Raw genomic sequence first — 14,538 nt, 5'->3', positions numbered from 1 at the left:
GTCCACCCGAGGTGATTCCTAGCTTGTGTTTTAGGCTCTTTGAGAAACAGAGACACCCGATTACCTTGAGTCATGAGGATTACAAGGAGGACACCTGGAGAAATAAATCTCATGGCAATGGGAGACCGTTTGAAAGCTGGAAAGTCACAGCGGAGGCAATAGGTTTCCAATTGTTAACGCAAGTTCGTGTGCCCAACGATGCAAAGTGAGCCCAAACAAACGGAAACGTTGGAGTTTGGAGCAGAGAGAGGTTTATCGCAAGACGATGCAAGGAGAACAGGTGGCTCATGCCCTAAAAGGCCCCGAGCTCCCCGAAGGGTTTGGGCAAAGCGTTTTTAAAAGCCAGGTGAGGGAGGCGGGGGTCACATGGAGCAGGGTGGTGTCACAGGGGTTAACTTCATCAGTCCTCAGGCTCCAGGAGGCCTGGGGCTATGTGCTCAGGGTCATCAAGTACTTAACATCTTCCATTTGGTGGGGGGTTCTCAACATCTGCAAAACAACACGGGAAATTTGCATCAAATACTGTTATCTAGGTAGTTCAGAGAGGAGCTAAAGCAGAGGATATGGGGGGGAACCATAGGGTCCTGCCCGTTACACAATGACAGGGTATCTGGTGGCTCCCTGGCAAGCCTAGTCTATGATTCTCAGCCAGAGTTTTGCAACGTCAAATACGGTGACTCAGCTACTCTCTGGATGACTCAAGATCTGGCTTCCTGAGAGAGCAGGTCTGCTTAGATCAGCTTGTATGTATATCTTATACTCATACAGCACATCTATCTATATCCTACTCCATTTTTATTTCCACAAACCCTCATCGGTCTAAAGAGCTGGGCAATTTTCCGTATAACCTGTGAACTCATCTTTCAAGAGTCCCTGGATGACACTGCTTCGCCCTCTTCAGAACTCCCGAGAGACTTGAGCTCCTTTCTGATGGTTCTCACCACACTGGAGTCTGCAGCACAGGGGTTTTGCCTGCGTCCTGCCAGAGAATAATCCCCTTAAGGATAAGAACAGGGGCCCACTTCCAGTGACGTAAACATTTAACAGCTGGCTCTCTGGGAAAAATGTCTGCATACATACATGAGTTTATTATACATGTTAATGATATAAAGGATACATAGCACACAATTTATAAATAGTCACAAAAATACACAATACTCTGTATTGTAAATTCCACATAGTCAATTGATTTTTTTTTTAAACATCTTTATTGGAGTATAATTGCTTTACAACGGTGTGTTAGTTTCTGCTTTATAACAAAGTGAATCTAGTCAGTTGATTTTTGCAGCATGCTTTTACCGATTTTTGCTACACTCATATCTCTAGCCAACCTTGCAGTTGATGAACAAAGGAGTTTCAGCTTGAATGTTGGTTGATATTTTCATTTACGTTGATGAGTAAGACAAAACTGAAGATGCGTGTTGAAATTTCACTTAATGATATGAATCACTTCTTTGCTGAATCAGATGTTTGTTTTCAATACTGGGAGAATGTAGCTTCTTTATTTTTTTTGCTTGTCACAATGTAATGGCCACAGACACAAGACATTTTTAAAGTTTCATCTGCATTATAGCGTTTTCTCTATGACTTTCTTGAGTCTAGACAATCAAGAAAACAGTAAATGAAGCCTTGATTTGTAGCTTTTAAGGATTTCCATGGTTTAAATACTCCCATCATGGTCAATCCCAATTTACCAATGTGACGTTGCTGAACTTAAAAATGGTAAGGGATACCGTCATTATGTAGTATTTCCACCATGATGATGCAACAGATGAAGATAAACTCAAAAGGATGAAAAACAGTAAAGTGTTGTAAAAGAATTAGAAAGTGATGTTTTGAGTATTTATTACCATTGTTTCGATATAATTTATTTAATTATACATTGATATAATTTAGCTCTTAATAACGACTCTTCAACAATGGGCTTGCAAAATTCCTGCAAATTTAACAATGGGCTGTTGTGAGCCACTATAAATCAAACTACTGCCAGTTACCTGTCTAATTCATTGCCTTGCATGCCCACAGCTAAAATACCTTCAGTGATTGCATGAGGGATCTTGGTCCAGTAAATTCGAGACATTGACCAGTCTGACTCTCTGTTTGACATGTTCTATCTCCTTGACTAAAGTTTAACAACCTCCCAGTGGTAGCTGAGTTCAGAAGCTAATTTTTCTTAACTGATAAAGACTCATCTGGATGAAATACGGTGTATCGCTGATAAAAACCAGCTTACTCAGACCCATTAGTCTTGTAACAGTCACATTCAAAAAATAATGCAGTCTCTGCAGAATCTTCGCGAGAATATTACAAAATGGCCTCAGCTCCTAATATGCCAGATCAAAATTTTAAGTAGCCTTGATATAGCCCTGTTTTTTCATACGTAGCATGAAGTATAATCCACAACCTAACATATACCATTGTATGACTCTTTTTTCTAAAAATAAATTTATTTATCTAAATGGAATTTTGGCTGTGCTGAGTCTTCGTTGCTGCGCACAGGCTTTCTCTAGTTGCGGCGAGCGGGGGCTACTCTTCTTCGTTGCGGTGCACGGGCTTCTCATTGCAGTGGCTTCTCTTGTGGGGAGCATGGGCTCTGGGCGTGCGGGCTTCAGGAGTTGTGGCGCGTGGGCTCAGTGGTTGTGGCTTGCGGGCTTAGTGGTTGTGGCTTGCGGGCTTAGTTGCTCCACAGCACGTGGGATCTTCCCGGATCAGGGATTGAACCCGTGTCCCCTGCAGTGGCAGGCGGATTCCTAACCACGGCGCCACCAGGGAAGTCCCGCCACTGTATGACTCTTAACATCTTTAAAGTGTCCTGTTTGTGTCTTTGTTTCTCTCCTCCTTTAGATTGTCAGGATCTCCCTGCAGCACTTAAAATGAGTCATCTTTGTTGTGGATGATGATTAATTGATGACGTTGGCTGCCAATAAATACCAGGACCTTCTAAATGGTCTAATCTTAATGGAAATTTAAGATTAGATTTCAGAGGCGTCCCACATCATATAAGACTTTTAGGTCATGGAGATCAATTAATTGTCTAGCTATCTCAGCTGCTGGGGTGGGTTCTGATTAATACTCCATAACACACCTCACCTGATAGCTCCAATCTGGGTTGCTTTTCCCTTGAGTTTTATTTATTTCAGGGAGAAAGAGAAGCAGCCCAACTGTCCCTGTAGAAGTGGGTGCCAGTCCCCTTAGATGGGCTAAGTACACTTAGCTTTCCCGGAACTACTCATACGCGAGCATCTGAATTTCAATCTATTTTCTGGGAAGGATTTCAATAGAGCGTCTGATTAATGCTCTTCCTTTCAGGCCAGTGAAGCATCATTAGCCCCATTTTATGGAGAGATACAACAGACCTGGCATGATTTGGGGATTTGCCCCAAATCACATCACTATTAAGTACCAGGGAGGGAAACTGGTCCCTCTTTCTCCAAGTGCTCATTCATTCATTCAACAAACATGCACTAGGAGTACACCATAGGCCAAGCTCGATGGCTGGTGCTGAGGATAGAAAGGAGAATATACGAGAAGGGATATAGCTATTTGATGTAGGGGGAAGACCATGGGCTTTGAGGTCAGACAGACCTAGGTTAGACGCCAGCTCTATGACCTCCTGGCTAATGTGACCTCGGTCAAGTTACTTAACCTGTAAGTCCCTGTAAAAGGGGAATCATATTTTCAACCTTATGGGGTTATGATGAGGGTCATAAATGATGTGTATGAAGCTGGCACAGAGCAAGTGCTTCAAAAATGTTTCCTGTGACTAAGGCTGGAAAATCATTGTCCCTGCCCTCGCAGGGACATAGTCTAATGGGGGAGACAATACGTGAAAACATACAACAGTGACATAATGGCTCTGATGGAAACGTAAGGAAAGAGAGGCTGTGGGAGTCCATTGTCTTCTTCTTGATCCGAAGGACACACACAGAAGTGCGACCCTGGGCATGTGATTTAGCCTCTGGGACACAGCTCCTCACTTGCTAAATAAGTGAGCTAGAATATGATACCTGAACTTGATAGAGTCTGTGTACCTTGGCTCTCTGTGAATACTCTCAGCGAGGTGTGTGCTGCAATTTCATGTCATGAAAAAGTCATTCAATGAAAAAAGCCGGATGGTGATTCACACCCCTGTAAATAACCTAGTAACATAAGCAAAACATAACGGCGACAACTGATACTACCTTCCTGTGGTTGTAAATGATAAAATTCTCAATGAACGCATCACACACTCAATTAAGTTGCCAATAAACCCTACACAAAGCACTTTTCTGTAAATATCAGTGTTATATTCTGTGCATGAAGGCCATTTGGATCCCATACCCAGTTACAGGTTATAGTTTCCAAAACTACTGATTCTCAACACAGCACTCAAGGAAAAGAATACCATTGATATTGATAGTACAAATTGGAATAAAATGTCCCAAATCTGTTTCTGAGTAATTTCCAAGAACAACGGTAAAGAATACATTGCAAGAACTTACATTGTTCTAAAATTTAGACCGAAAATGTTTTTAATCACCTTTCCCAACTTTGACAATGTGAAATATTTCCAATTTCCCTGTATAAATAGCCATAAAAATGGAATTATGGGATTAAAAAAATTTAGAAGGAACAGACAGATTAGAGACAGTTGGCTGTAAAGGCAATATTTTCTATTTCCTTTTCCTAAACATTCCTCCTCATCCCAACACACTCATACCCCCATATATCCCTCTCACCTCTCTTACTTTTTTTCTCCTCTTCCTTTATTTTCCCACCAGCCGCCCTTTAACACACCCTCTCCACCCTCACCCCCCAACGCCTAGACAGGATACATAGAAGGGCAACTGTCATCAAATCACAGCTGAGTTAGAATCTTTTATTGAAGACACAGATAAATCAGTTATGTACGCGTGGCTTTGGAGAAAAATGGCTTGTCCATCTCTAGTTAACTGCTGCCATTCTCCAAAGCCACGTGGACACAACTGATTTATCTGTGTCTTCAATAAAAGAATGGCATCCACTATGTCACAGGGAGAAGCACAAATGGGTAATAGCCAGGTCAGGGTGCGGGGAAAGGTCAGCCTGTCTTCCCAGCCAGGCTGAAATGCGGGGGCTTGTCAGCATCCCGAGCCTTAGAATGGGCCACCAAGGTCTGCGCAGCTGAGAGAGCTCCGATTTAGGCGCCGCAGGGGAGGCGGGGGACCCTTCACCCCTTCACCCCTTCCACCTCTCTGTCTCCCCCGGAGCTGCGGTTACTAGGCGCGAGAGAGCCCATGGCAACGGCCGCCTGCCCGCAGAGTTTCCCTCCTCTCTCCGGCTCCCGCCGCCCGCCTCTCCCTCCACCGGCCAATCGGCTGCCGGCGAGCCAGCAGCGGCGGTCGTTGAGTGGTCCGCGGGCGCTGACGTCACAGGAGGGCGAGGCTGGGCGGGGCTGGGCCGGGCGGGGCCGGTAGTCCGCGCTCCAGCGGGTTGTACTTTGTGGGGCTGCGACCCCTTCCCGCCCACGCCCGCTTCCCTGCCCCTCGCCCGGCACCGCCGACAGGTGAGTGGTCCCTCGGGCTCCTGCCTGCTGCTGGGACGACCCCGACGGAGTCCCCGCCCCGGTTAGGACTCCAACGTCTGGCCTCAGAATTCGGGGTGAGGTCGTGGAAACCCTGGAATAACCTCCCCCCCCCCACCCCCCCAGCCCGCCTCCATCTTCACTTCGCTACCCTCACCCCTGCAAATGAAAACCGTAAAACCCACAGGTACACTTACCCAGTCCCCCAAGCCTTCTTAATGTACGTTTCTGATGCTTTTCGCGGATTGAGAAGTTATTTCTAAATGCAGAACCAGGAAAGGTGTGTCAGAACCCCAGACCCTAGGTCGTATAATACGTTTTACACCTGTTGGCAGTGCTGTGTTTGTCTCTGCGGTTCTTGTGTGCCTCAACCCTCTGCCTTGTTCCCCGGCTTACTTAGCCCGGTCTTCCAAATGCAGCCAAGGGGAGGGCTGGACAACCAGTCCCCTGGCCGTTCAAAGAGTTGCTGAAATTCAGGTCACAGCAGTTGTTCCCTTACTGTCCATGGCCTTTTCTGTTCAGCTCTGGCTGTGAAGCGCTCATTTGTATTTTGACAGTTTGCACCAAGTAACTGTATGTTTTCTCCCTGGATGCTTATGGTGGCGTAGCTAAATGAACATTTTAGAAATGGGTAGAATTACTCGTTTGATTATTGTGAAAAAAGCAAACAGATAGACTCATAGGCCAAGTGTACTGAGGTATATGACAAAATATTCTACTTTATTCTTTTTAAAATAAAATATTTCACAAAACAAAGTGTTCAAGCATGCAGGTACCCACCCCTTGTTTAAAACAAAACAAAACAAAAAAACTGTTACAGACACGGAAGAGGCCTCCTATGTATCCCTTGGGAATCACATGCCCTTTTTCTCCTTCCCCACCTACCAGAATTTAGTGTTTACTTATACTCTGCATATTTGTATACTTCTACTACTTAGGTATTTATCCAGAAACCAATATATAGTCTCATTTTAAACGTTTATATAATGCTATCAGTCTATACATGCTCTAGGTCATTGCTTTTTAACTGTTGTGTGATAATTCTTGCTTGGATTTATCACAAGTTATGCATGCATACTCCTGCCGATGGACTTTTAGGCTTCTCCCTTTTGAAAATCACTAGAAACATATTCTTGTACATTCTAATTGTATAATTTCTGCGTCATAGGGAATGTGCTTTTTCAACTTTAGTAGCTCTCCAACGTGTAGTAATTTATACTTTTCACCGACAATGAAGAGAGTTCCTTATCAGACTGTTTTTTAGAAGAAAGAGATTACTCAACTTTTCCTGCATTCTTATTTAATATATGCATAGAGAGAAATTACCTAAACGCTGAAATCTGATATAATTTCTCCCAAGTCTGGTACTTATTAATGTGTCAGGGGCAGTGTTTTATTTCTGCTGCAGTTTGAAACTGTGAGGAATTAAATACACATGATCAAAGGAACAGGGGTTTTGTGTGATTCTTTCAAGCCTGTGCTGGTCACTCACTGATCTGAGGCAAGGTGTGAAACAAGTCATGGAAACTTTCTGCCCTTGTCATGCCTTCTGCAGGCTATGAGCTATAGGTTTTTATACCTTGAAATATTTATGATCTTAAAGTCTTGCCTAAATGTGCTAATAAAATATATTTCTCCAGCTTGAGGCCACCTTTTGGGTTTTAAATGGAGCTTTCCAGTACTTATAATCTCTGTGTGATTAATTATATTTTTAGCATGTTAATATTTATAGAAGACTATTATAGCATTTTTCCAGTATGTAAATAAATAACTATTGACTCCACCTTCAATGAATACAGTCAAATACTGTATTTGACTTTGTAGCAGGTCTCATTTCTTAAAATGCTTTTTTGGTCACGACTAAAAGCATAATAAAAAAACAATTGCATGATTTAGGGGATGAATTTTTCCACAGCTATTTTCAGTCATCTTCCCAAAGAATTTGTTTAGTTTACTTGCAAATGTGAGATATTTATAGCATCAGTTAAGGATCATAGTATGTGCTGCTCATGGCCTCTTAGGAAGAGGCTGAGTTAGAATTTAGAGAATAATTTAAACGTTGTGAAAGGCACGTCACCCAAGTAAGCGATAGGCTTTTAAAAACTGATATTATTTCTTCCTTAAAACTTTGGTAGAATTTATCAGCGAACCCATCTGGACCTGAAGCTTTCTTTGAAGGAAGATTTTAAACTATAGATTCAATTTCTTTAATTCCTATACAGCTGTTCAGGTTACCTATTTCTTCTTTGGTCAGTTTTGTTTGTATCTTTAAAGAATTTTGTCCATTTCCTCTCTGTTGTCAAATTCCTTGGCATAGGTTGTTAGTAATCCTACGTTATTAACTTTCTAACATTTGCAGGGGCTTTAGTAGTATTCCCTCTTTCATTTCTGATAGTAGTCATTTGTCTTCTCTTTTTTAAAACTTGATCAGTCTTGCAAGAGGTTTATCAATTTTATTGTTAAGATTTCATTGCTTTTCAAAAATTTGTTCATTTTCTACTTCATTGACTTTTTATTATTTCCTTCTTTCTACTTTGGGTTTACTTTGCTTTTTTTTTTTTTTTTCCTAGCCATTAAGATGAAAGTATAGATCATTGATTTTAGCTCATTCTTGTTTTCTTGTATAAGCATTTAAAGCTATAAACCTCACTCTAAACACTCTTAGCTGAATTTCACAATTTTGATATGTTCTGTTTTTTATTCTCATTCAGTTCAAAATATTTTCTAATTTCCTGTGTTATTTCTTCATTGACCCATAGGATATTTAGAAGTGTGTTGTTTAGTTTCCTAGTATTTGAGGATTTTCCGAATACCTTTCTATTATTGATTTCTGATTTAATTCTGATCTGGTCAGAGAGCATACTCTGTAGAGCTTTAGTTTATGTAGATTACATCTATTGATATTTATTATATCAGAAATTAAAATAGAGAAATTAAAAGTATTAACTCTTTTAAAAATAACCATAACAACCTATTATATAGTAACATAAATAATACTTTTCATTAAAAAAACTATGTTTTCTGAAACAAATTTAGTGAGAAGAGTGGCATTGTTTCACATTTTTGGTAAAGTTTTAAAATTTTTGTTAGTAGCTGGGTTCTCATATCTACTTCTGCATTCAGTCTGTTGTGATATCGCATATCATGTCACCTCTGGAAACCTCTATTGTACATTTCTGAGAGAACGAGAGTGAAAAAGGCCAATCACATCTGGGTGTTTACTATAAAAATAACCTTGACCTTGTCACTCCAGAGAAGGTCTTAGGCGAGCCCATGGTTTCCTGGGTCACATTTTGAGGACTGCTGCTCTGAGGTTTACAGTATGCATTTTTTTTTAAATTTACTTATTTATTTATTTATTTTTGGCTGTGTTGGGTCTTCGTTTCCGTGCGAGGGCTTTCTCTAGTTGTGGCGAGCGGAGGCCACTCTTCATCGCGGTGCGCGGGCCTCTCACTATCGTGGCCTCTCTTGTTGCGGAGCACGGGCTCCAGACGCGCAGGCTCAGTAGTTGTGGCTCACGGGCCCAGTCGCTCCGCGGCATGTGGGATCTTCCCGGACCAGGGCTCGAGCCCGTGTCCCCTGAATTGGCAGGCAGATTCTCAACCACTGCGCCACCAGGGAAGCCCTACAGTATGCATTTTTGACTTACTGTAGTATATGCTTAAATAACATTCTTCCATTTTAGTCATAAGGCCTTTACAATAGTACTTTTCCATTTCAGCTCTCCCATCATTTGTGCTATTATTACCATATAACTTACTTTTGTTTTTATTATAAACTTCCCAATAAATTTTTATTATTTTTACTTTAAGCAGCCATCTTTTAAAGAAATTTAAAAGTTAGAAAAGGTTTTTTTTTTTTTTTTTTTTTTTGCTATTAGCACACATACTTACCATTTCTGAAACTTCATTTCTTTGTGTAGCTCCAAGTTTCCATCTGGTATAATGTCCTTTCGCCTGAAGAATTTCCTTTCACAGCCCTTTTAGTGCAGTTCTGCTGCTGAATTCTCTTCGCTTTTGCTCTTATATGTGTGTGTATATATATATATATATATATATATATATATATATATATATATATATATATATATATATATAAAACCCATTTATTTCACCTTCATCTTTGAAAGATATTTTCACTGGAAATAGAATTCTAAGATTACACTTTCTTCCAGCCCTTTAAAGATGTTGTTTGATTGTCTTCCGGCTTGCATAATTTCTGACAAGAATTCTTCACTAATTCTTATCTTTGTTCCTTTCTAGCTATTGTGTCTTTTTTCTCTGATTTTAATTTTTTCTCTTGATTGTGAACTTTCAGCAATTTTATTATGATGAGCCTTGAGGTCGTGCTGTGTGCACACGCACATGGATGTGTGTTTATCCTCTTGGAGTGTGTGGAGCTTCTTAGACATAGGGGTTTGTAGTTTTCATCAAATTTGGGAAATTTGCAGCCATTATTTCTTCAGATATCTTGTCTCCCTCTCCTCTTAATATGACACCCCAAGTGCATGATGTTAGACCACTTGATATTATACCATAAGTTACTGAGGCTCTTTTCATTTTTTTTTTTCCAGTTAATTAAAAAGTCTGTGCTTTGGTTTGGTTAGACTCGAGCTCACTAATCTTTGCTTCTCTGGTGTCTAATCTGCCGTTAATCCAATCTAGTGAAATTGTGCAAGAATATATTATATGTTTTATCCCTAAAGTTTCATTTTGTTCTTTTTTAAGTCTTCCATATCTCTCTTCATTATGTTCTTGTTTTCCTTTAAATACTTGTACGTAGTTTTCTAGTGCCATCACATCTCCGCCATTTGTATGCCTGTTTCTATTGACTGATTTTTCTCCTAATTACGGGCCACATTTTTCTGCTTCTTGGCATGTCTGGAGGTTTTTGATTGGATGCTGGACACTGTGGTGCTATATATTTGAGCTCTTGATGTTGGCAGGCACTTTTCTTGTGGATTAGTTTGAGCTCTTTGAGGCCTGTATTCAAGCTTTTCCAGAGTCTTTAGTACCCTCATTTCTAAAGATAGGTCAGCCCCATTCTAATGTGTGACCTCTCTGGGCTTTCCATCAAATGCTCCAGGTGACCACTAACAACTTTCCACTCTGGTTGGTCTGGGTTCAAAATGTCTCCGTGCCCTCTGTGAGCTCTAGGCATTGTGCAGCTAACAACGCTGCCATCATTCTTTGCCAAGGTTTGTGGAACATTCCTTGATGTATGTACAACCCATTACCCAGCAAAGAGCCACGTGGACCCCTACATAGATTTATGGAGCACTTTTTCTGCATAACTCATTTTACTCCAGAATCCTGCGTCCCAACTGCCAGGTGTCCCAGCCTCCCCAAATTCTGACCTCCTCCTCAACTCACAAATGCTGCCAGGCTCTGTTTGGTTTTCATCTGTTTTCCCCACGGTCTGGAAATTGCCTCCAGGAGATCAGAGGGCTCACCTTATTTGTTTCTCTTCTCTCACAGACCAGAGTCCTGTGCAGCCTGAAAACAGCTGTTTCATATATTTTGTCTAGTGTTTTAGGTGTAGGAGGCTAAGTCTAGTTTTCATTACTCTATCCTGGTTGAAGGCAGAAATCTGTTTTGAGTTAAGTATTTCTTAGGCCTTGAGATTCTCAATTTTCTCGACCAATAATGACCAAAAGAAAAAAAAAAAGAAAAGAAGACATTGCCAGGCTGTTGTCTCTTCTTGGGTCTTCCTAAATGACTTAGAAGGTGGCCTCCTGGAGCTAGAACATGGAATCCTGGAATATGGAATGGCAATGGAATATTGTCTCTCATGTGAAACTTACTGCCATATGTGAGGAGCTCTACATCTGGGAACTTTTTAAACAACTGACTTTATGCTGCAGATTCCAGATTCTAAATTATATCCCATCTCTAATTAAAAATTATCACTGGATGCTTTTACAAACCATATTGATTTTCTCAAGTCTTATGTCTCCTCTGGCTTGTGAACCCCTGCATTTCACACATGTGTTAAACCTGGACACTCATGGTTCGATATTTGACAAACATGGATTGAGCTGCCTCAAGATTTCAGCATCATAGGTGTCGAGTAAATACTTGTGGGACTTCTACACCTGGAATTCCATGATTGAAGGACCAAGTGTGACATTAGCTTTTAGATTCATTGTTGTCAGGAATTAAGAAAAGCCAAGCAAGAGTGGTCCAGTCTCACTCGAAGCTTCTTGCTCAAAGAAAACTGATGGGATTATTTCTAGATGTGACTTGGGGAAGGGGCTGAAACTGAAAGTAGCCAGGAGGACCCTCGTGGCTCAAGTTACTTGGAATTTGCTTTTTCAAAAAACAATGTTTAAGTTTCAGACTTGGGTGTGGAATGGCAAGTGGTTATTAAGGCTTTTGTTTTTACCATCGTACTCTAAGCTTGGCCAGTATAAAGTGTTTGGGGGCTGAGGGAGGGAAGAATAAGGAAAAAATCAGGGAGCTAGGGTCATGTGGGATACCACCAGTGGCAGTGGGTAGCTGTTTCATCACATGTAGTCCGAGTGGGTTTTGATTTGGCCACAATTCTATAAATAGATTATTTTGTGGTTTGGGTACCAATGGCGTCAAAACAGCTATTTAAAGAATCATGGAATGTGTTTTTGTTTGTTTGTTTTTTCTTAGTAGGAGGCTACAGAATTGGATCTGATATTATTTTTCCTTTTCAGTAAATGCGTCCATAGACATTAACCCCCAAACAGAATGACGTTCAGATGCTGAAAAGTATGTCATAGTCTATGGCATCCTTGGCTTTCTGGACTAACAATGACCCCAAATTCCGGACAATAGAATATTTTCAGCTGGTAGAAAAGGGTAAAGTGGCTCTCTATGTTTTAACAGGGGGAGAGGTCAAAAATACATATATTTTCAAAAATGCATGTTCTGGAATGATACATATAATGATTAAGATCATTCAATTTTTGTATTAAAAAACTCTGTGCATATGTATATAGGGAGATGTATATAGATTTAAAAATAATATATATGTTGGTATATGAAAAGGAAAAATCTGGGAAGATACAGCTAGTAATGAATTATTCACAGTGTCTACTTCTGCGGAGTTTATTTTGAAGGGGGGAGAGTGGATATTTATCTTTTACTTTGTATACGCCTCTGAGCTAGTAATTTTAAAAGCTAACGTTTATTGAGCATTAACTATGTGCCCAGAACTGTGCTAAGTATTCCAAATACTTAGCATCACCTTACTTAATGCTCAGGGGCTGCCAGAGCATGTCTGTCTATATCGGAGTTGCTTAGAGGTGGCAAGTTGCCAGGAAAAGGGGATCTAGGTACTTCCTTGAGTTATGTTTGCTTACCTGCCACACCGGTGTTACTCTGATCGTGTGTTTATTTAGGAAGACTCAGGGGGGCCGGGGGTGGATGCCGCAAGCAACCCCTTGCAGCTAATACTGCTTATAACAAACCAAAGTAGCAATTACTATTGTTATTCCCAGTTTAGAGATGAGGACAGAGAGCTTAAGTCATTTGCACAAGGTCTCACAGCTAGTAAATAGCAGAGCCAAGATCTGAATAACCATTTTGTTAAAAAGCATAGTTCAGGCTCTTCATTTGAATGTTACAAGACGGTGTTACTTCTCATAATTTAAAAAATATTTCAAAACTTCAAACGGCCAGTCTACGAAAATGTAATTTGAATACAATCTAGAGACAGAGATGAAAAAAAAATGCAGAATATGTTATCACAAGTAAAGGTGGTTATCAAATTAAAACAAATATCTTGTGTGTTAGACAACACTGCTGCTTATAGTAAGTCAGATGTGGCCTTTTATCTGTGAGTTTTCACCAAAGGTTAATTTATGTGACTGTCTATTTTTGATTCCCCCCTTTCCCCCACCTTTCAAACAGGAGAGATTTACAAATAGTGCTTGAGCATCATGGAGCTTCTAGGTTCTACTTTAGCGGCAACTTATGCCCACCCTAGACCAACACCAGCCAGCTTCCTACCAGCCATCAGTGCCATGGCCTCAAGCTATAGGGACTGCTTCCCCCACTGCAATCTGACCCGTAGTCTGAGCCTGCCTTGGAGACCAAGCACGTACTACAAAGCAGCCTCCAACTCGCCAGCCTTGGACCCGTACTGCACCAGATCTCAGAGGGTGTCCGAGAGCACCACGCTTCCCTTTGTTTCCAACAGAACCACACTCTTCACCAGGTATACTCCCGATGATTGGTACAGGTCCAACTTAACCAACTTTCAAGAATCCAACACTTCCCGACACAATTCAGAGAGACTAAGGATAGATACATCTCGCTTGATTCAAGACAAATATCAACAAACGAGAAAAACCCAGGCGGACTCCACCCAAAATCTGGGAGAACGAGTCAACGACATAGGATTTTGGAAATCTGAAATCACTCATGAGTTGGATGCAATGATTGGAGAGACAAATGAACTAACCGATATTAAGAAAAAACTGGAGAGGGCTTTGATGGAGACAGAAGCCCCTCTTCAGGTAACTATAAGACCTTATTAAAAGGACACTGCATTTTTATGATTATAAACCAGTCGTTGAATTTCTGAGGTTATTTATCTATTGAATTATATTTCGCTTCACCTGTAGAAGCCAAGCCCTTGTCAATAAATCTGTACCCGGTTTCAGTGATGATAAAACCATTGCCATTTTTCTCACATTGTACCAAACAACCATTTAAGTAGAAAGAATTCTGGAATTCCCTGGCGGTCCAGCGGTTAGGACTCAGTGCTTTCACTGCTGAGGGCGCAGGTTCAGTCCCTGGTTGGGGAACTAAGATCCCGCAAGCCCAGTTGTATGGCCAAGAAAGAAAAAAAAGTAGAGAGAATTCTGCATGCAGAGCCAAGGAGGCTAATTAAAGCGACACTCTTAAGACACAGTATTTTATGGTGAAAATGCCATCTTCCCATCTCTTAAATAGGCTGCTTGGTTGTTGCTGTCCCAGGATTAACATAAACGTTGTTTGAGAGGAAAAAAACTGTTTTTT

At 40.9% G+C, this 14,538-nt stretch overlaps 1 protein-coding gene across 5 annotated transcripts in view; it reads left to right on the top strand.

Moving 5' to 3' along the window:
- The first annotated feature begins 5,444 nt into the window (after positions 1 to 5,444).
- TEKT3 (tektin 3) overlaps positions 5,445 to 14,538 on the top strand; it is a 56,209-nt gene continuing 47,115 nt past the window's right edge. For all 5 annotated transcript variants that reach the window (XR_011071881.1, XR_011071884.1, XR_011071883.1 and 2 more), the window contains exons 1-2: positions 5,445 to 5,524; positions 13,426 to 14,033. Coding sequence is in view for 1 of the 5 variants with exons in the window: in XM_068530323.1 (XP_068386424.1) it covers positions 13,455 to 14,033 (579 nt within the window). In the remaining 4 variants the exon portion in view is untranslated. The remainder of the gene's footprint in view (positions 5,525 to 13,425; positions 14,034 to 14,538) is intronic.

This window comes from Eschrichtius robustus, chromosome 20 (assembly GCF_028021215.1).
Source record: "Eschrichtius robustus isolate mEscRob2 chromosome 20, mEscRob2.pri, whole genome shotgun sequence".
Classification (NCBI taxonomy): domain Eukaryota; kingdom Metazoa; phylum Chordata; class Mammalia; order Artiodactyla; family Eschrichtiidae; genus Eschrichtius; species Eschrichtius robustus.
Note: the sequence above shows the minus strand (reverse complement) of the source record. Positions and strands in the feature narration are given on the sequence as shown.